At 44.4% G+C, this 20,867-nt stretch overlaps 1 protein-coding gene across 1 annotated transcript in view; it reads left to right on the plus strand.

Moving 5' to 3' along the window:
- SWT1 (SWT1 RNA endoribonuclease homolog) overlaps positions 1-20,867 on the plus strand; it is a 76,652-nt gene that overhangs the window by 13,425 nt on the left and 42,360 nt on the right. Inside the window, exons 5-13 of the mRNA XM_059727664.1 lie at positions 525-590; positions 1,255-1,384; positions 1,514-1,615; positions 2,223-2,411; positions 3,500-3,593; positions 4,931-5,070; positions 8,027-8,175; positions 10,613-10,773; positions 11,696-11,980. Coding sequence (XP_059583647.1) covers positions 525-590; positions 1,255-1,384; positions 1,514-1,615; positions 2,223-2,411; positions 3,500-3,593; positions 4,931-5,070; positions 8,027-8,175; positions 10,613-10,773; positions 11,696-11,980 — 1,316 coding nt within the window. The remainder of the gene's footprint in view (positions 1-524; positions 591-1,254; positions 1,385-1,513; positions 1,616-2,222; positions 2,412-3,499; positions 3,594-4,930; positions 5,071-8,026; positions 8,176-10,612; positions 10,774-11,695; positions 11,981-20,867) is intronic.

The following is a 20,867-nucleotide window of genomic DNA, read 5'->3' on the forward strand; positions in this document are numbered from 1 at the left end:
GTAAAAAGACTCTGGCTATTTTAGTAGTAAATAAATGCTTGTTTTATGGTAGTTTCAGCTTTATATCTGAATTCAAGTTGGTCTGGCCACAATTAAGATGAATTTGAGCCTGATTTAATCCATGGGATTCTCAGCTGAATTTGCACAAACTGAAATAAACACAGTGGTGGTATACATCAGGGTTGAACTATAGTTGTAGGTCGGCTTCAGGACCTCTTGTTACACTTCTGGCGACTTGTAACCCTAAATTGATTAAAAGGTTTTAATGTTTCTAAAAAGGCTTTTTAAATGTAAATGTTTGTCTCCTGCACTCTGATCGCATTAAACCAGTAGTCTTTTTGTAATGCTATTGCAATACATAGTCTTTTTTGTAATGCTGTTGCAAAACTAGAATACATGAATACTAATTTTCTCACAAAGTCAGAAAAAAATATATTTGTTTTAGTTATCTATTTGATTTGTTAAATTCAGAATCAGTAAGTTCTCTAAAAGTTTTGTATTTCTACCTTTATTTCTCTCTACAGAGCTTTGAAGTTCCATGTTCTTCTGCCTCCCCTGAAGCCAGTCAGAATTCAGAGACAGACCAAGAGGTTAGTAATTCTGTAGCAGGGGTGGGCAATTATTTTGGGTGGAGGGCCGCTTACTGAGTTTTGGCAAGCCATTGAGGGCCGCATGACAGGCAGCCCAGGGCAGATAAATATTAATTTTCTACATTTTTTTAGGGGCCTTGCAGGCTGGATAAAATGGCCTGGCGGGCCTCATTTTGCCCACCCCTGTTCCATAGTATTTTTGTTAAATAGCTTGGTTGTCAAAGTATGAATTTGAGGTGATGTAATTCCTTGGATGATGTTCTATATTACTGGTGTGGTATCTTTTATTCCTGATGGCTCTCTATACTCTCAAGTACTAATACAAACCCAGTTAGAGGTTGTTTTTTTCAGGAAGTGCTTGATGGAGGCATACTTACATGTCATAGCTTAGTTTTTCATCTTCTATTAGCTGTGGGGCCTTGCATTTATATGCAGACCACAACAGCTTTATTTTCCAACATCTGTTTAGTTTTTCAGTGAAGATGGACAACCATTTCTTAAGAATTGTAGTTGGCAGGGAATTTTCAGCCTATGTAGTCAGGAGAAGAACGAGCCCATCAGCTTCATACTGAAATGTGGTTGCAAATTAAATTTCATTCTAGACTGTATCTTGGACTTTACATATTTGGGTATGTGTTGCAGAGTCTCTTTTTTTTAACAATAGATGCAGATAATAGAAGACTTGCATGCTGCTCGTATTGACAGAAAGATGGTTTTGCCAGTTGTACAGACTTGTGGAGAGCTAACCAGTATGGAAATAGATCTTCCAGAACAAGATGCAAATATTTCTGCTGGTATGTTATCTGCAAGAATTTTGAGATTTCTCTGGTGTCTACTTTTACCTTGACAACACTAAAAGTAACAAATATCCTGGGCAAGGATCACGGAAGAATGAATTGTTATAACCACGTTCTCTTCTTCAGCAGATATGACTTCTGGTTTGAACCTTTTGATAGTGATTGACACCAACATAATGATTAGTCATCTTAAGTTTATCAGGACTCTGAAAACTGAAGATATACCAGGTATGTGAATGCAGCTGAAGAACGGAAAGGTTTAAAAGGAATTGACATATTCATGAAATATAGGACAATAAAACCTTACTCTAGTATCCATTGTTTTTTTTCCCCATGTTACAGGAATGTAGGCTGATGTCACAAACTATTCAAGTTGAATTAATACAGATAAATGGTTATGTGAATGACTGGTGGTGTTATCACTGATTTGTATAATGCCAGTCTTTTTCACTTTTTCTCCCCTCTGCTCTGTGGCTTTATTTTAGTATTTCCTAGTGAGCATATAATCTGGCATTAATTGTTGTGGTAACTTCCTCCTGTTTGTCGCACAATGTTGTCAAAATGTTGTATAGTTTGTTCTCAAATTTGCTCATAATTACTTTACAAATGTCCCATCGAATGCCAGATTGAGTTTAACATTATAAAGAGGGAAATTTGTTATTTAGACTTATTTTTAAATGCCAAACCACTTTTTTGAGTACAGAAGGTGATGGCTCTTACCAAGTAATGTAGAAATCTGCTGCTTTATGTAAGAAAACAAATATGGTGTTTGCATTAAATTTACTTTAGTTAAACTGGGAGTTCAGAAACTTTTTTTTTTTTGTTTTTTTGTTAGGGGTTGGCAGACTTGCATTGATAATTCCCTGGGTGGTTCTACAAGAGCTGGACAACTTGAAGAAAGGGAAGATGGTCCAACATGTTCGAGACAAAGCTATCCCTGCAGTTCAGTTCATCTACACTTGTCTCAAAAACCAAGATTCAAAGTTGTGGGGACAATCTATGCAGCTTGCTTCTCAAAAAATATGTAAGTTATGTACAGAGTCAACTTATCTCTGGATTGTATGGTCCTCACAGCTTGGTTAGTGTGAGCTTTAGCACCTGCTACTGGGTTTCATAAAATCCGTTTGACTGCAGTTACTGTATTAAAATTGGCTAACAGTTTGAAGTTGTCAGACCAATTCATAAGCAGCCTGATTCTCCCCCATTGCATTGTTTCATGCTGCTGTAATAGAGGATAGAATCAGACCTAATGTATTTATCAGTCTTCTGTTATAGGTATATATTCTTGTGAGTTATTGAAAAACAGGCTGCTTGCAGACATTAAAAGAAAAAACCAAAACCAATGCAAACCACGTTTTACCAGAAGAATCAGCACGTTACTCTGACCTGGCTCTGCAGTGTCTGTATAGATCAGGCACTTCCGTGGGGCTTTCTGATGCTTTTATCTAAAGCTAGTTCAATCAGCTATTAGATAAAAGCTCCACTACAGCACCTGATCTATACAGATGTCAGGTGAGCTGGGTCCAGCTAACGTGCTGCCTCTTCTGGGCATGCACGGGAGCATGCAGAGTTTGAAGTGCTTTAAAAAAAAATATTTATTTATTTATTTATTTTTTTTATTTACTGTCTGCAAGCAACCATAATACCATCTTTCATAGGTCCAATCAAAGCTGCCTATAATCAGCAGCAGATTTGTGAATGGCTAACAAAGTAATGCCTTTTCATAATAAATACTTCACTCCTTACTATTTCATCAGTAAATTTGAGAACACTGTAATAAGCAATTTCTGCTTTGTTTCTAAACTATATAGATAACCTGTCGGGAGTTAATTCATCCTATTATTTTAGGTATAGATTGTGTATTTACTCTTGGCTCTTTAACTACTGACCTAAACATGCTGAGAGCTGGGTAAGTAACTTGAAGTTACATATAAAGAAATGATCAGTTAAGACTGCAACCCATGAAATATCAGCTTCCAGACATATGCTTAGTTCATGTTTCTTCCCCTTGCTTGAACAAATATAGCATTTCAATACCATATTTTAAACGCGTTAGAATATTTCATGTCAGGCTATTCCAAACATATAGTCATTGTGTTGCTAATCTTGCAGATGGCTTGAGTGATGAAAACAATGATGATCGTGTTTTGCAATGCTGTCTGCAGTATCGTAGCCTCTTCCCTCAAGCTGTTGTCATACTGTGCACGTGAGTTTAACATGCAGTTTAGTTTTTGAGGTCTGTATATGTGAGGATAAGAACAAATATCAATCTGACAACCCTTCCTGATCCCTCATTTTTAGATTGGCTTTGCAAGAAACTTTTCTTTTTAAGCAGCAGAGTCACTCCATGCTTTTTTAAGGTGTAAGGGAAGAATTAAAAAAAATTGCAGACTTTTAGGAAGTGATTTTTCTCACCATTTTACTTTATGCATAAGTGACTTGACATGCTTCATTTTCTGAAAACTGCTGTGTTCGATATTTGGTTTCTCTCATGTTTGGTATGGAGTATAAGTGAACTGGTGGTAAAGATTTGTTATGAGGTTGGTGAATAGGAGAAGGGCTTACCTTTGTTCTATTTTTTTTGCCTAGCTTTTTTGTTACATTTTTAGTAGAAATCTAGTTACAAATATCAGTACAGAGACTACTTTTATATCCATGATTCCATATTAAATTGGAGGCTCTGTACCAACACCCAGGGCTTGCTCTGTTGCATTTTACAAGTGGAGATGAGCTCTGGATGCCAGGGTAGAGGCTTCTGATGAATCAGCTGAGTGGATCCTCAGCTGACTCTGCTGGTGGCTGGCTAGGATCAAGTCCTCAGCTGACCTGGCAGGCACTGTTGGCTGCCTACTTGGCTCAAGTCAGGAAGATTAGATGGGTAGAACAGTTTGGCTGAGTGAGCAGCACCTGTGACATTCTGCATGTAGGAAGTTAACAGAGCACCGATAATTTTTTGCTCCCCTCTATTGCAGCTGCCTGCTTTCTTGTTTTTTGGGGTTTGTTTTTTTTTTTTTGTCTCCCAGGGAAAATATACTTGCCAGTATTTTCAAAGAAAGACACCCCTCCCCCCTTCATTCTGCCCTTCAAAAACAAGGTACATCTCTTATTTGGAGGCATGTTGTATGCAAGAAAATATGGTGGAATAAATCTTATTCCTTCATCCACAAGTTGTGCAGGGCTAAATCATGTTTAAAGGCAACCTGTGAGGTTTTGGGATCTCCTTTTGGCTCTTAAATATTAAGCAGTTTAATGTTTACAGTGCTCTTCTGGTTTAAATCGAGCCTAAAATGTGATATAAAGTTTTAAGTGTTTTTTTTCTATGCTGCTTTTCAGAATACATACTTTTTGACTTAACAGTTTAATTTATCATCTTAAACTTCCCACCATTTCTCAAGTAGTAATTTTTACATACAATCGACCCCTTCAAAGTATGTATAGGTTTAATGAAGACAAGCTTACCAGTGCATACAAGTTAATTTATAAAAATGTTTTTCTAAGTGCAACTTAGCAGTAGGTCAAAACAGAAATAATTGTCTTTCACAGGGATGATAAAAATTTGTGCAACAAAGCTCTGGTGAGTGAAGTCAAGGCATTATGCAAAACAGATTTGGTTGCTGCACTCCGGAACCTCAATGCGAACAATCTGAATAGCCATCAGGACATTCCACAGCAGTCAGAAACTGGTTAGTTTGTTTAGTGCGTGTATGTGAAAACATCTATGTGAGGCATGTTGATCACAAATAAGTTTGCAAAAACAGTTGCTCTCAATCTTTTGAACCATTCACCATTGGAGTTGAAAATCTAATTTCTGTTCCCCAAAGGTAATTTTTAGTTTTCTTTAAAAGTTGGAGAGCTTAAGTTTATTTCCTTCAGACACTTAATTTTACAAGTTCACATGTAATTTTCCCAGCCAAGTAAGTACCAAGACGTCCATAGAAAAGGAAATTCCATTTATTTTGTTTTAAAATATGTGCTTTTATTTTATTTTAAAATTCCATTTTCTTTTGTTTTTAAAACAGGGTAACACTAGCACCAAGAATTAAGCATATAAATGCTAAGATTACTCCCTAATACTGTCAAATGTGAACACGTATACTAGCATTTTGAGCAGTGGGTTATAATGCTGTTAGTTAACACTCAGGTGGCCAATTCTTACTGCTTAAGATACAAATACAGTTGTTTGTAATCAAGAGTGTTGGGTAGAGTTCTTGTTTATAAATGGGCAAAGTTGCAATGGATTTAGTTTAACTTAATTTAGTCAGAGCTGTACTTACCTTTAGAAAGATGTTGTAAATTGCTTAAATAAAATGTGGAGTAGAATCATGAAAAAATAATCTGGGAAATTAAGTAGTCTTTACCAGAGACTTTAAAAAAAAAAAAAAAAAAAGAAGGTATAATTGGAAAAACAGGGGAAAACTTAAGAAAATGAAAGTTTTGAGTTGATACTTGGTGAAGTTCTGAACAGGGTGTCAAACTCATTTTGCCCAATAGGCTGGATGTGTGGCACAGGGCTGGTCTGTTGGCCTGGTCAAGCCCACAGACTCCCCTGCCTGCAACCATGATCCAATGCACATGATTGATAACTACTTGGGCTGTTCTGGGATGCTTGCCTGAGTGGACAGTATAACCCAGGACCTAGCCCCAGTGAGTGCTATGGACAGTGCACATCCTAGGTGCTGTGCACAGGGCCAGTTTCATACAGCATGCGGGTCAACAGGGGAACACTGGGGGGCTGGTTTTTGGTGCTTTGTGGAGCCTATGTTTGACACCCCAGTCTACAGAAAATAATGGATGAGGACCACAGAATTTCAAGACCTACATGCAAAATTGATAGTCTTCTCATCTCTCAGATTCTTTTGATACCACTTATATAAATCACATAAATTTATAACCAGAAACTTGATAAACAACTTGTTTTCTCTTTACTATTGGTTAGAAAGCAGAGAAAACTATGCAGACATATCTGAATTTACTTAGAGACTACACTATTGGAGCATCCCCAGAGGTCTGTAAAAAGAAAAGTCAAGAGGCTGAGTGAGCTCCTTTCATGCCCTGGGAAGACCAGGAGAAGGAGGAGATACTATACTGACCGTGAAGAAGGGTTGGGGGGGGGGTCTCGCCTGCCATAGATTCATAATGTTTGAGTTGGAAGGGACCTTAGCAGATCATCGAATCCAACCTCCTGCCCTGGGCAGGAAAGAGCACTGGGGTCAGATGACCCCAGCCAGGAGCATGTCTAGCCTCCTCTTAAAGACCCCCAAGGTAAGGGAGAGCACCACCTCCCTTGGAAGCCCATTCCAGATTTTGGCAACCCTTACTTTAAAGAGGTTCTTCCTGATGTCTAACCTAAATCTGGCCTGTCAGTTTGTGGCCTTTGTTCCTAGTTACTCCAAAGGGTGCCCTGGTAAACATAGCATCTCCTGTTCCTTGCATCTCCTATTCATCTCCCTGATGAATTTGTAGGCAGCCACAAGATCACTGTTCAGCCTTCTCTTGCGAAGGCTGAAGAGATCCAGGGCCCTCAATCTCTCCTTGTAGGGTTTTGCCTGTCACATTGGTGATGCATAGGGGGTGCATGTGCACCCCCTGAGTGTGGTGGTGCACCCCCCCCATGGAAAGTGTCGGTGGCGCCTGCGGGTGGTCACCGCTCACCACCCCCTTGACACCGCTGGCAGCGTGTGTGGGTGGTCAGTGATCAACCTGGCAGTGTCTGCGGGTGATTGTTGACTCTTGGTCGGTGCTTGTCCCCCGCCCGCCCTCTGCCGACAGGGCTGGTGACATCTGCAAAACAACGCAGTACTCCAACTGTGCCCTGACCAATGCCACATAAAGGAGAAGTATCACCTCCTTGGACCCGTTTGTCATGCACCTGCTAATGCATGATAAAGTGCCGTTAGCTTTACTGATCACTTTTTTTATATTGATGACTCATGTTCATCTTGGAATCAACAGTGACTCCAAGATCCCTTTCCACTGATGTGCTGCTGAAAAGGTCCCCCTCTGAGCCTGTAAGCATGTTGATCATTCCTTCTTCCTAGGTGCAGCTCCTTGCATTTGTTCATATTGAACTGCATCCTATTCTGTTCCACCCATTTTTCCAACCTGTCCAGATCTGCCTGGATTCTTTCCCTACCTTCTGGTGTGTTAACTTTACCCCGTAGTTTGGTATCATCTGTGAATTTGGACAGTGCTTTCCATGCCCTTGTCCAAGTCCCTGATGAAGACGTTGAACAGCAGTGGTCCAAGGACTGAGCCTTGGGACTCCACTGCCCACATCTTTCCAGGTCGATACCATGTCCTGTCGTCTTTGCATGCTGGCAGTGGCTGCAGCTGCTGCAGTGACAGTGCAGACTTGGGCTTCTGCAGCTGGAGGATTGGCTTGCTGCACACCAGCTGGAACAGCCCTATAGCACTGGCTACCTAATGGCCACCCCTCAAAATCAGTACCTGCTCCCTCCCTTTCCTTCTCCTTCCCAATGCACTACAGAGAAAAGTGATAGAGAAACCTAAAACTGGAAGATAGAGTGCTAAAGAGATTACAGGCAACAATTCAGCACTAACAAGACATTGAGTTATAGACCTAGTAGTTTGCTAAGAGTAATAAGTAGTTAAGTACTTTTCATTGTGGTTACTTGACAGATGCTGTTTCCCAGGAAGCAAAGAAAGATTGTAATCTTCCTGATCCATTCTCAAGCATCATTCTTAACCTTGAAAAAAGCTTAGGGGAAGCTTTGTCTTCTATTTTGGAGACTGAAATGAAAATCGCCTTTGGAAACCTTTGGATGGAGGTGATTACCTATATTGTCTTGCTTGATACCTGCATGATATAGTCTTTCTAATACTAAGAGTTGAAGAGTGAATTTTGGGCTCCAAGACATGTTTTTTTATTGGCCATGTTAATGACAAACAGGACTGATACCTTTAAAAGGCTGTAGAAGGCAAATCAAACCCATACTCTGCTTTTTTTTTGTTACATTGTTTTCACAGAACTTAATTTTGCTAAAATATTTTTAAAGAATTATGAAAACTTTTTTTTAACTTAAAAACTAAAAAGCAGCAACACAGCTAATCTTCCAATACCTTTGTGCCAGTACTTAGAGTTTTTAAGTTTTATTTAACCCGTTAATGTGAAAATGTGCTAATATGAAAACAAATGTGATAGGAAACACTTTATTTATCAATTTATTCTGTATAATTAAAGTTGAAACAAGATTAGCATTTTCATTAGTGGCTTCCTAGCAGTATCTTTAAATCAGGATAGAGAATTAGTTGTGTCAGTTTAACACAAGTTCTGGTATGTATGATGTTAGGTTTCTTTTTTTTTTTTTTAATGTCTTGATACATGTAGGACAGCTTCAACGTAGGCAACAGCAGTAGATGCATATTTGTGCTCACCCCAGCCCTACAGTCTTCATTGCTATACTTGTAGGGCTCAATTGTACTTGAAGGAATAGTTTGTAAAGTTAAGTAATTTGGTCTCTAAGCTAATGCCCTCTTTTGATAATGTGCCAAAATGGATGTCAACGTTGATGTCCGTGGTGGTGTATGGAAAGCTTTCTACTGGGTGTTGGGCTAGGACAGGGGTCTGCAACCCCTGGCACGTATGCTGAGCATGGCCGGGTCTGGGGCTGGGAGGCAGCTGGGGCCAGGGCAAAGAGGCAGCAGACATTTGCAGCTGGCCCAGGTTCTGGGTAGTTGCTGACAGCCACGGAGCCTGGGCTGGGGGGCAGGGGCTTTGGGTGGGGGGCAAGAGGCACAAGCAGGGCATCCTGCCATGTACCCCCTGCCCTCATTTTGTTTTTCTGGTATGCCAGCACTCCAGCACCTTCCAAGCTAAGCATTGTGGGGTTTTTCGGCACTCTGATCAAAAAACATTGCCTACCCCTGGGCTAGGAACACGCACTCATTTTGCATGGGCCACCGAACACCCATTTGGCTTCTTATGGTCACTGCTAACCTTGAAGGATTTTTGAACCAGTAAACTAAAAGCAAAAGATTTTTGCATCTACTTCTTTCAATCCTGTGAGCCATCCACTTGCATAGAATATCACACAGCATATTTTGATATCGATGACTATAATAGTATACAGTATCACTGAGGTAAAATATGAATTTTCAAAATGTATACAACTTACTAATGATAGTTTACACTTTTGTAATATGTACCAAAATGTTGTTGTGTTCAAGAATTCTCAAAACACTTTACAAACACCAGTATCTCATTGTCACAAGGGTTTAGGGAAGTTATGATTATTCCTTTTTTCAGATAGGGAACCTGAAGTATAGCAAGTGAGTTTTTTGTTGGTTTACACAGGAATTTTGGCAGAGCTGGAATTTTGGTATTTTGACTGTAGCCTTGATACTATCTGTTCTGTTGTTCAATGTTTTATATCTTTGTGAAGATGTTTCCCCAAAAAATCTCTTTGTGAAGATGTTTATAATATTTTTTTCTTGGGAGTAACAGTGAAGTGCTGTACCGTTTGTGTAGGAAGAAAGATGCCAGCTCTCCGAGTTAAAAAAAATTAATCTTTCTTGTTTGAACTCAAAAATCTTCTGGGTATATTATACATGAAATATGTCCAAGGAATCCAGATAACGTTTTTGTACTCGTGCATAGGAACTTATTTAATTCATGGTCAGATAAAGGCATTTTCGCAGTTTAGTTGTGGCATGAAGATCCAATTTCATAGGCACTTCCCAGCGGCCCTGCCCCTTGCTGCTGATTGGCGGAGAGGCCCTGGGAGTGAGGGGAGGAGGGATGAGGGGGTGTCCGCCATCTTGGCTGCTGGTTGACCTTTGTTCCACCCTGCCAGCCAGTTCCTGCCCCTTCTGGGTGGGCTGCAAGGTAGTGAGGATTGCTGGCTCCCACTGGGGAACCAGCATTTTGTTCTTTCTATGTTTTTTGTAGACAATTTTGCAATTTCTGTGAAATTGCAAATTAAGAGATCCCTACTCATTCACTGTGTCGCACAAAGATGAAATGCTTGCTTGTATCACAGTAGAAACTAGATACCATTTACAAAGTTAACTGAACAAGACAGGGATTTGTTACTTTATAGGTGCCCACCTCACCAGAAAAAAAATTGCCTTGTTTTTCATTTTGGAGAATGCCTTGGATGCCTGTTTCAGCAAACACAAATAGCAGTAGAGAATAGCAGAGTTATAAAATGTACAAAGAGTGAATCTGTATTGAAAGAGTGTGCATTTTTTACTTTTCAATTTTAGATACTGTACCTGAAACCCCCATGGACACTAGCAGACTTGCTACAGTGCTATAAAAAACATTGGTTTGCTGTATTTGGACAGGTTGTGCCAAGGAGATTATTTGCAACTATTGAATACCTGCACAATCATCTTTGTAAGGGTAAGAATCTTATGCGACTTCTGTCATAATAAAGTTCTAAACATAACTCCCAGATTTAGCTCAAGGCTTTCTCATCACAGATATAGGCATTGTGGAAAGGTAGGCGTATGTTATTTCTCTGCTTTTCATTTAAGAATAATGTGAATTATGCAGTCCAGGTGTTGTCAACCAGGGGTACATATGCATACCCCTGGGGGTACTTTGAAAGGTCCCATAGGATACGTGGGGGTGGAGTGCTGCCACCCTGTGCTGCTGTCTCACCTCCCGCCCCCCCACCCCAGCTCTGCATCTGCCTGCTCACACCCCTCCCCTCCCCCTGGTACACTCATTAAGGGGGGCTATCAGGGGTACACTTAATAAAAAAGGTTGAAAACCCCTGACACCATCTATTGGAAGAAGTTATACCTTGGAGAAAGTTTTTATTTTAGATTTTCCTACAGGGTAATTCCAGCTTAAGAAAACTGGGATTCTTGCCAGTATCTGAATGACATTTTGGACAAAAAGAACTTTTGATTTTTGAATTATGCCAAAAGTCAGAGGGGAGGAGGAAACAAAAGTGTTCTCAGATACGTCCAGATACTAACTACATAAAAGGGGAATATTTTTACTACTACTCATGAAAGTCAAAACAAAGGTTTTTTCAGATTTTTGGTTTGTCTTAATTGTGGTAGTATTCTGGTGCTCTTTGTTTTAAAAAGGAAATGGAATTATGCCTACTGAACCCTGTAAAGTACTTTTGACATTTCAGTCCTTAAATCCATAGGATTTTCATATTCTCAAAGTAATCTTTCATAACGTGTTTATTAATGTAATATTTTGGATTGTTTACTTTTCTTAGTAGTATGGTAACGTCTTTGAATTGATAGTCCTGGTAATGATTTATGTTTGGGTACAGCTTGGAATTGCCAGTTTCATTATTGCTTGCTTAATTGTAATAAACTAAGGTTCTTGAGGCTTGTTACTTTTACCTTCTGTAAAACTATTTCATTTTCCATGTTAATACCTTTACCAGGAAAAATGATTGATTCCTTAATAGCTGGTACCCTGCTCCGGGAATCCAAAAAACTATTACATGCTTTCAGCTCAAGATCAGACTATGATGGTGTACTTCCCCAGGCTTTTACCCAGGTGAATAAACTGCTTCAGTCACTTGAAGAGGTAAGCTGCATGTCATTATATATTGGCCTAAAACAAATTTTAGATTTGTTGAGAACTCACACTACAAACTAGCTAAGGATTTTGTAAAATATGTAGATAATGTTAACTGGGAGTTAACAGGATATTGTCAAAATTGATAGCCTCCAAATGTAATTCCTTTATCACTACAAGTGATGTTATTTTTATTTTACATTTAAAATATTTTAAACAAAAATATCCTTGATGGAATTTGGCAGAGAAGGTTCTTTGGGTATGTACCTGGTTTTGCTATTCAGGTGTATAGGTGTCTTTCTATTCAGCATTGTACTGCCCTGGCTTGGTGCCTCCTCGCTCAAATGTTAAAGTACGTCAAGTGGTCTATCCACGCATGGGTAGGCTCCCTCAGTTCGCCCGCCATGTCTTGATCTTAAGTAAAAGGGAGGTTCCTAGTACAGTGTTGCCAACTCTCATAATTTTTAGCATTGGTCTTAAAGTCTACACTGCGGGAATGTGAAAAACTTAGCTCTTTCTTTTATATATATAAAAGAAAGAGCTACGTTTTTTTCATATTCCTGAAGTGCAGACTTCAAGAACAACGCCAAAAATCATGACATTTGGCTACTGCTAGTGTGATACAGCTAGCCTGTGGGTTCATTCCTGTTGTTGGTGTCTCCTCCCCTATACCCCATCCACTTGCCAACCAGGGCCTGACAGTCATTGATGTTCCTGCCCCTAGGTGGATACAGTCAGATCTTCCTGACCTTCTTAAATTAGTGTGATGTCAGACCTGTAAGCTACTCCGGGATTCCATTAATGATTTTGAGGGCCTTTGAATACAGTTAGCCCTTCCTAGACATTATACGAAGTGTACATCATTAACACAGTCCATCATTAGTCCACAGGCGTTCTCAAACTCATGGAGCTCTAATTAATTCATAGACTCACAACAAGAAACAAACAAAGTAATTAATTCATTGATATTAAACAAATAAATTAAACTTGGTGTCAGTTTATAGCCAGTGAATGTCCAACACCATTCCCTCAATCAACTTTGGGATGTTCTGCCTTCCTGGCTTCAGTTAATTACGCCACTTGTGTCCAGTATTTGGAGCCCTACTCTCCCTTAGAGTTGAGACTCTTTACCCACATTACAAGGCTATGTCTTTCAACTTAATCTTGACAAGTCCATCAGAAAATAATTAATTTAAGAAAGTGCCTGCACTTTCACCATGCCTGGCAGGGGCTTCTATTGGTGCTGCTCTCTATTCCAGTATCAGCTGGGGAACTGGCACGGTTTCTTACCACTGTCCTAGTCAAATCATGGAGTATAGGTGTTCTCCTCTCTTTGGCTGATTGGCTTCACTTGCCTTTTTGCACCTGGCAATGGGCGCAGACCTGTGATGTCATGTTCTGCACGCCCCTGAAGCCTCAGTGAGCTGGTGCTTAAACCACGGCAACAGCACTGCTTGTCACTGTCTCTCCATTAGCTCTGCACCTGCAGGTAAGTACTGGCCATTTCCTGCCCTTACTGGGCATTCTATCATATCGCTTTGGGATCCTGCTGTGCCTCCTAGAACCCACCCGCAGCGGAACTGGCACATGTGGCATGCCACTCTGACACATCCCCCATTTAAGTTGCTTTGGGTACAGGTGCACCGATACATCAGTCCGATATTGGATTGTCACTCATAAAGAGTTTCTGTATTGGAAATAGCACCCCCTCCACCCCCATTGCCCTCCTGGACAAGCGGCAGGAGCCACCAGATGAGCACCGGATGAGCTGCGCGCAGTGGCGGGAGCTGCCCCACTGCTACCCACGTCCTTCCTCTCCTCTATCTTGCCTCGACCCTAGCCCGCAGCTGCAGTCTGCCCTGTGCCACAGATCCGGGAGGCACATGCTTCTGCCCTCCTGCCCCCCAGATGAGCCGCTTGTGGCTCTGTCCGATGTCCCTTCTCGCCCCTGCTGGTTAGCGCAGCCCAGCCCCAGCTCTAGCCCCATTCCCTCCCTCACTGCAGGGGCCTTGATCTGCCCCCCTACACTCCTTCCCTCCCCTTCCACCACACCAGACTTAGCAGCTGGATGCAACTCTTGAAGCTGAAGAGCTGCGTATTGGAAATCGGATTGGTATTGGCTGATATGCCTCCTTAAAAATCGGCTATCAGTATCAGCCCCCAAAATATCAGTTCACCCCTATAATAGGATCTTGAGGAATTTCTCTGATTGCAGAAAGAAGAGGCGTGAGCAACAGATCCCATTTATGGGTTTCCATCTGTGTGCTATGCCACAGCATCCTTTTAAGGGTGCCATTTAACCTTTCCACATGCCCATTAGTCTATGGGTGATGAACAGAGGTTCACAGATGCTTGATCCCTAATGTTTGGCACGCTCCCTTCGACATGCCCAATATAAAATTAGGGCTTTGGTTGGTCAGTATCTCCTTAAGAATGCCCACTTGTGTGATCTACCTCAATAACTCTTCTGTGATGCAGGGGGCTGTTAGTGCCCTGAGTGGCATAGCATTAAGGTAACGGATAGCATAGTCAATAAACATTAAGATGTACTTGAGGCCAGAACTGATTTTACGTAGAGGGCCCACCACATCCTTGGCAACGCAGGCAAAGGGGGTCTCTCTAACAGGCATAGTCTGAAGAGGCGCATGGGGTGGTCCAATCTTTTTAACCTGCTTGCATGCTGGGCAGGCGATGTGCAAACCATATTCTCTGTAACAGGAGGGATGGCAGGGTCGCCGTGCTAGCCCTTGCCGCCGCCTCTACTGTGCCAAGCTTTGGACTTGCATCCTCCTATTCTCGCCCGCCACGACTTTGATGATATGTGCTTTTATAGGGAGGCTACCTCTCCTCCACTTGGCCACAGTTCTTCTGCTCCGGGTGTCCTGCTTATCTAAGCCTTGCGTGCCTTCTCTGTACGCCACCCTTCTCACTAGGGCCTTCTCTGTATTGCTGCCCCTCTCACTGGGGCTCTCCGCACCCACACTGGGGCTTCTCCATAATGCTGTCCCCCTTCTGGGACTCTCTTTGCCCACACTGGGGCCTTCTCTGCAGGGCAGCCCTCTCACTGGACTCTTCCCTCTGCAGGGCTGCCCTCTCACTGGGCTCTGCTCTGGAGCTGGGGTCTGTACCCCTGAACACTGTGCCCTCACTGGGGCTGGGGTCCTCACTCTACTGTGAGTCCCCCATGAGGCCTCCTCCATCCCCTTATAGCCTCACCCAAACCACTGGTGTTAAACAACAAAATGATACAGAAACTCGAGCCTCCTGGCTACAACTTAAACATAAGCCACCTGGCTGTAACGACATTGCTCGGACATCTTGGAGCTGCTACCCTTTACTCTGCTAGCGGTACCTGCAGTCAGGCTTCTCCTCGCATCATTGCTCCAGGAGCTTCTCTCTCTGGCTGCTGGCAGGGAGCTCCTTCTGTCCTGGATGTCAGTAAGGAACTGCCTCAGCTCCCCCTTCGTAAGGGCCAGGCCTTGCCCCTTATAGCCAGCTGATCGCTGGCAGGTGTGGGTCGTTTTCTGCCTTCCATTGCCCTGGCAACCAGCACCTGAGGAGCCTTTCGGGCTCTCTCAGTAGCAGGCACCTTAGTGTCCTGCTACACACCTCCCCGCTTAAGATTTCAGACTCACTGAGGTGGATCTTCATAGGTGTTGCGTCCCTCTGTGGTTTCTCGGCCTTTCTTCTGGCACCCGGTGACTCAAATGTTGCAGGCGGAGGTTTTCAGGCGCCTCCTCCTTGCCTTTTACCCAGGGCTCACCACGTGGGATTTCTCGGGAGTTACCCTGCCACAGGTAGTCCCCCCACATTAGCCATCCCTGGTAGGGTGCAATTCAGGCCTACCTTCTTTTCTTCCACAGCCCCTTCAACATGATGAGACAGCCTCCTCTCTCTTCCTGGGAGAGCTGCCTCCTACTACTTGGGGTGTCTTGTCCCTTTTCACGTGTCCCAGACCTCCTCCTCTTTGTGTCCTTTGTAACAAATCCCTCCTCTCTTTGGTTTCCTGCCAGTCCATGAGCTTACCCCAAAGCTCCCACTGCACCCCGAGTGCTCGCTGGGCATCTTCCACTCTCCAAAATTCTGTCTTCCCCTGGCCAGTAGATCTTCCACCAGGCCCTGTGTACACTTTTACAAACGCTACTCCCCCAACTCTAGCTTCAACTATTTTTCTTAGGGTCCACCATCTGACTTGCCCTGGGAGGTTATTAACATACACGCATGGCTGTCTTCCTCCCCTCTGTTCTTTCTCCCACCAAATTACCTTTGTTGTCGATGGGCCTTCTGCCTCTTTAGTTTGGCCTGCAGTCTGGGTTTGGCACGGTCTCTGCTTCTGTGCAGGGCTGGGTTTCTCATCCTTTGGGTAGAGCTTGAGATGTACTTCTCCTCCCCCCCTTAGTTTCTGTGGGATTTCGGCTCCTCCGGTCCATCTCAGGCCTTTGGACTTCTCTTTTACTTAAAGGTTCTGCCTCTCTCTCTCTCTCTCTTCTGGAAGCCGTACCTGTTCTACCAGATACCCATGCCTGTGCCCTCCTCGATCTCTGACCTTCTTGTTCTAGCTGTCCTTCCTTTTGAGTGTGATCAGGGCAGCTTAGGTCACTGTTCTTGTTTCTCCCACTGACTGGCTCACTCTTTTGTACCGCTACCACATTTCCCTTGTCTACTTCCCTCTGTTGCACCTGTTCTGGTACTGTCAATGCTCCAACGTCATACCTGCTGGTAAGCTTCCCTAGTTTCTTCCCCCGGCAGTTCATTTCTACTGTATACTAGCTCACCCGCTGCCCCCATCTCTGATCCAGGCACTCCCTGACTGTGGAGAGGATCTCTTCCCGCATCCTTGTGGGGTCTATCTCTGCGAGTGCCTTCATCCTGGTATTCTTTTCCTGCTGCCCTGTTTCCTCTTCTTCTCGAGGATTTTCCACTGTTACCATACCGGGTTGTTCCTGACTTCTCAGGATCTTTAAGAGCATAAGCCGTGCAGTTCCTATCAATTTTTCCGCGCCTATTAACCCCTCTTTCAAGCCTTCCAGCTCCTGAAGGTACTCCTTGAATCCTGCCTTAGCCATGGACGCATGTTCTTCCAACTGCAGACTTATTGCCACCAGTCTCTGTCTTTGCATTGCATCTGCAACCTTTTCCGCTTGGGCCTTCTGTCCTGCATCTGTCTGAGTTGCTATGTTTGTTGTCTCTGGCACTTCTGACTCCCCAGGACCTTGGTCTTTTGTAGCTATCTGACTCCTGGCTGCCCTTAACAATTCATCTTCTGTCTCTAAGGCCTGAATCTGCTGCCTTAGGATTTGTATTTGCTGCTGTGTCTGTTCCCTCTCTGCCTTAGTCACTGCCTCTCTAGCCCCATTATCATCTATGAGAGATTTAAGGCGCTGTACCTGTTTTCCCATGTGGTCTCTTTCTGCCTCCACACTCTGCAACTGAGACCATAACCTCTCAGTCTCCTTTGTCCCAGCTTCTAACTCTCCTTCAAGGGACAAGCTTCGATGGTACAGGTCCTTGTAATTTGCTAGGTTAGCTTTTATTTTCTCCATTTCCTGTGCAAAAGCCTTGCCCATTTCTTTTGCTTGGTCATGGCTTTTAAGCAGCTCATCCTGCAGCTCTTGTGCTTGATGTTCTACATGAAAGTACTTCTGTTGCCACTCCTCTAGCTCATCATGCAGTTCCTGTATATGATCTGCCTGGCTGCAGACTTCTTCCTGAAGAACCTTCATCACCCCTTTGGTGACCTCCAACTTTTGTAATATCTCTTTCTGTTCCCTTGCCTGGGTTGTGCCGTTTGTAGGAGACTTTTCTCTCCACACTGCCATCTCTCTCTGCATCCTCTGCAGCTTTTCTTCCCTCTCCTGGCTCTTTTGGGCTCCATTTGTAATAAGCTGCTCTAATACGCGAGCCCTCTCTGCTTCTGCCGCTATCCTGCGCCTGGTCTCCCTTGAGCCTCCTTCCCTTTTTCCTGCCTGGGCCCGCTGTTCTAACTCTGTAGCCTTTGCCTCAGCTTGCTCTCTTTGAATTTGGGCCACCTCTAGCTCCCACTCCAATTGTTCAGCTCTCTCTTCTAACTCATCTATCCTTAAGCGTCTGGCAAAATTCTCCTGTTTCAGGCTCTCTATATCCTCTGCCATCACCATCCTGGCCTCATGCCTTCATTGGTCGGGCCCTCTGGCTTCCCAGTACCGTCCCATGGCAGTGCCTTCCTGCTTTGCCCTCCTTCTGGTTTGTTGCCACTGTCTTCTTACAGCCCTCACTCTCTATCCTAGTTTTAGCCCTTGGGTTCGTCTTTTCGTGCACGGCCTTACAGTTCCCGGCCAATGCACCACTGTAACAGGAGGGACGGCAGGGTTGCTGTGCTAGCCCTTGCCGCCTCCTCTACTGTGCCAAGCTTCGGACTTGCACCCTCCTATTCTCACCTGCCACGACTTTGATGATATGTGTTTTTATAGGGAGGCTACCTCTCCTCCACTTGGCCACAGTTCTCCTGCTCCAGGTGTCCTGCATATCTAAGCCTTGCAGGTCTTCTCTGTACGCCACCCTTCTCACTAGGGCCTTCTCTGTACTGCTGCCCCTCTCACTGGGGCTCTCCACACCCTCACTGGGGCTTCTCCGTAATGTTGCCCCTCTCCTGGGGCTCTCCGGGCCCTCACTGGGGCCTCTCCATAATGCTGCCCCTCTCACTGGGGCTTCTCCGTAATGCTGCCCCCCTTCTGGGACTCTCTGCGCCCACACTGGGGCCTTCTCTGTAGTGCTGCCCTCTCTCAGGACTCTTCCCTCTGCAGGGCCGCCCTCTCTCAGGGCTCTTCCCTGGAGCTGGGGTCTGTACCCCCAAACTCCGTGCCCTCACTGGGGCTGGGGTCCTCACTCTACCGTGAGTCCCCTATGAGGCCTCCTCCATCCCCTTATAGCCTCACCCAAACCACTGGTGTTAAACAACAAAATGATACAGAAACTTGAGCCTCCTGACTACAACTTAAACATTAGCCACCTGGCTGTAACGACATTGCTTGGACATCTTGGAGCTGCTACCCTTTACTCTGCTAGCGGTACCTGCAGTCAGGCTTCTTCTCGCATCATTGCTCCAGGAGCTTCTCTCTCTCTGGCTGCTGGCAGGGAGCTCCTTCTGTCCTGGATGCCGGTAGGGAACTGCCTCTGGCCTCAGCTCCCCCTTTGTAAGAGCCAGGCCTTGCCCCTTATAGCCAGATGATCGCTGGCAGGTGTGGGTCGTTTTCTGCCTCCCGTTGCCCTGGCAACCAGCACCTGAGGAGCCTTCCGGGCTCTCTCAGTAGCAGGCACTTTAGTGTCCTGCTACATTCTCATATAGCCGCAGCCAGAAGAACTATTGAGTAATCTTGGTGACCGTTTTATTGTGTCTCAGATGCACATGGTATGCCCATGGGAGGCCAAGTTTCCATAAAACCTCCAAAACTGGGCAGATACCATAAGCTGGGCAACTTCTGTCCCCACCTGGGACTCCCCTTTTACCCAGTACAGTAGATTCTGTCTTACTTCTTAATGAGGGTCTCGGGTATGCGGGATTTGATGCACCTTTTCCCCATCAACCTGGATAACTTCATCCCACCAGATCTGCTGGAGTTCTTCATCTTCCTCCTTTGCTTTCTGGAATTGGGCTGTGCTTATGATATTGTCTAAATCAACTCTTCCTCAGCCACGGTTGAGACATTATCCTCAGCGCCCCCAAGCTACCTGTCAGTGTTCTGCAAATGGTGATATTCCACCTTGGCTTCTTTAATCCTCTCTAGGACATCATATATAGGTGGCCAGTTTCACCCCAGAGTCATTTCACAAGCCAACTGAGGTACTATCCAAACTCACAACTGTCCTTGGTACTTCATGACCTTCACTGGGATGAACTTCCTGTCGTACTGTATTGACTCGCCATGGATGCCAGGTCATCTTTATGGGTTTTGTTGCTCACATTACCTGTCGTGGCACCAGATCTGCTCGGATCAGTGACTGGGAACAGCTGATATTGTAAGTGGCTTTAACTGGTTGTCCCTCCACCCATGCTGTCACTACTGCATGACTCTATCCATTGTCATCTTCACTACAGCTGTGGCTGCAGTCCATGCCTTGATGGCCTCGCTTTACTTCAGCATCTCTTAAGGGTTCCAGATAACCATCCTTGGCATGGGTGACTGGTGCCTCCCGGGTCAGACACCAGTCAGCGACTGGGCTGATGCCACTGGCTGGGAGTGGGGCGATGCTCCCTGCATCTGTGTTGCTTCCGTAAGTCCCGCGGCCACTTCCAGAAGCAGTGCAGCTGCTTTTGCTGGTAGCCCTGCTCCCCGGCTGGCGCTCATAGGGGGAAGGTGGGCATTGGTGCTCCCACCTGTCCCCTTGCCCGCTAGCTAAATGGGGAGTGCGGCCTGACAGGGGGTGCACTGGTGCTCTCATGAGGTGCACGTGCACCCCCTCCATGTCGCCACTGATCCCTGGTTTCCATTGATCTACCAGGCTACTACAGCATTCGTTTGCTATATGTCCCATCCTGCCACATTTGTAACATACCACCTCCAGAGGTCCTCCTCTACTCGGGTCATGTCTTTTTCTCTTCACTTTCCCTGAACTGCTGGTCCTGGCATTTCAATAAGTCCTGTCCCTGGTGTATTCTCCTTTGGACACAGCAAAAGCCTCTGCTAGCCTCAGCGCTTCCTCACAATACTGGGGCAAATGACACCCCACCCAATGCTAAATATTGTTCTTGAGATCACTTAGAAACTGTTTCAGCAGGATCTGGTCAGCCAAGCTTTCTCTGTTGTACAGCACCGGACATAACCACTTGCTCATTAGGTCTTTCAAGAGCTGCATGAGTACCTGCAGTCATCTATCCTCATGGTTCTTTTTGGCCCGGAACAAGCACCAATAATGTTTCGGAGTAATCTTCAGTCTGTGTAGGATGGCGGCCTTCACTTTTTCATAAGCCTGTGCTTCTTCCCTGGACAA

This window comes from Alligator mississippiensis, chromosome 5, assembly GCF_030867095.1.
Source record: "Alligator mississippiensis isolate rAllMis1 chromosome 5, rAllMis1, whole genome shotgun sequence".
Classification (NCBI taxonomy): Eukaryota; Metazoa; Chordata; order Crocodylia; family Alligatoridae; genus Alligator; species Alligator mississippiensis.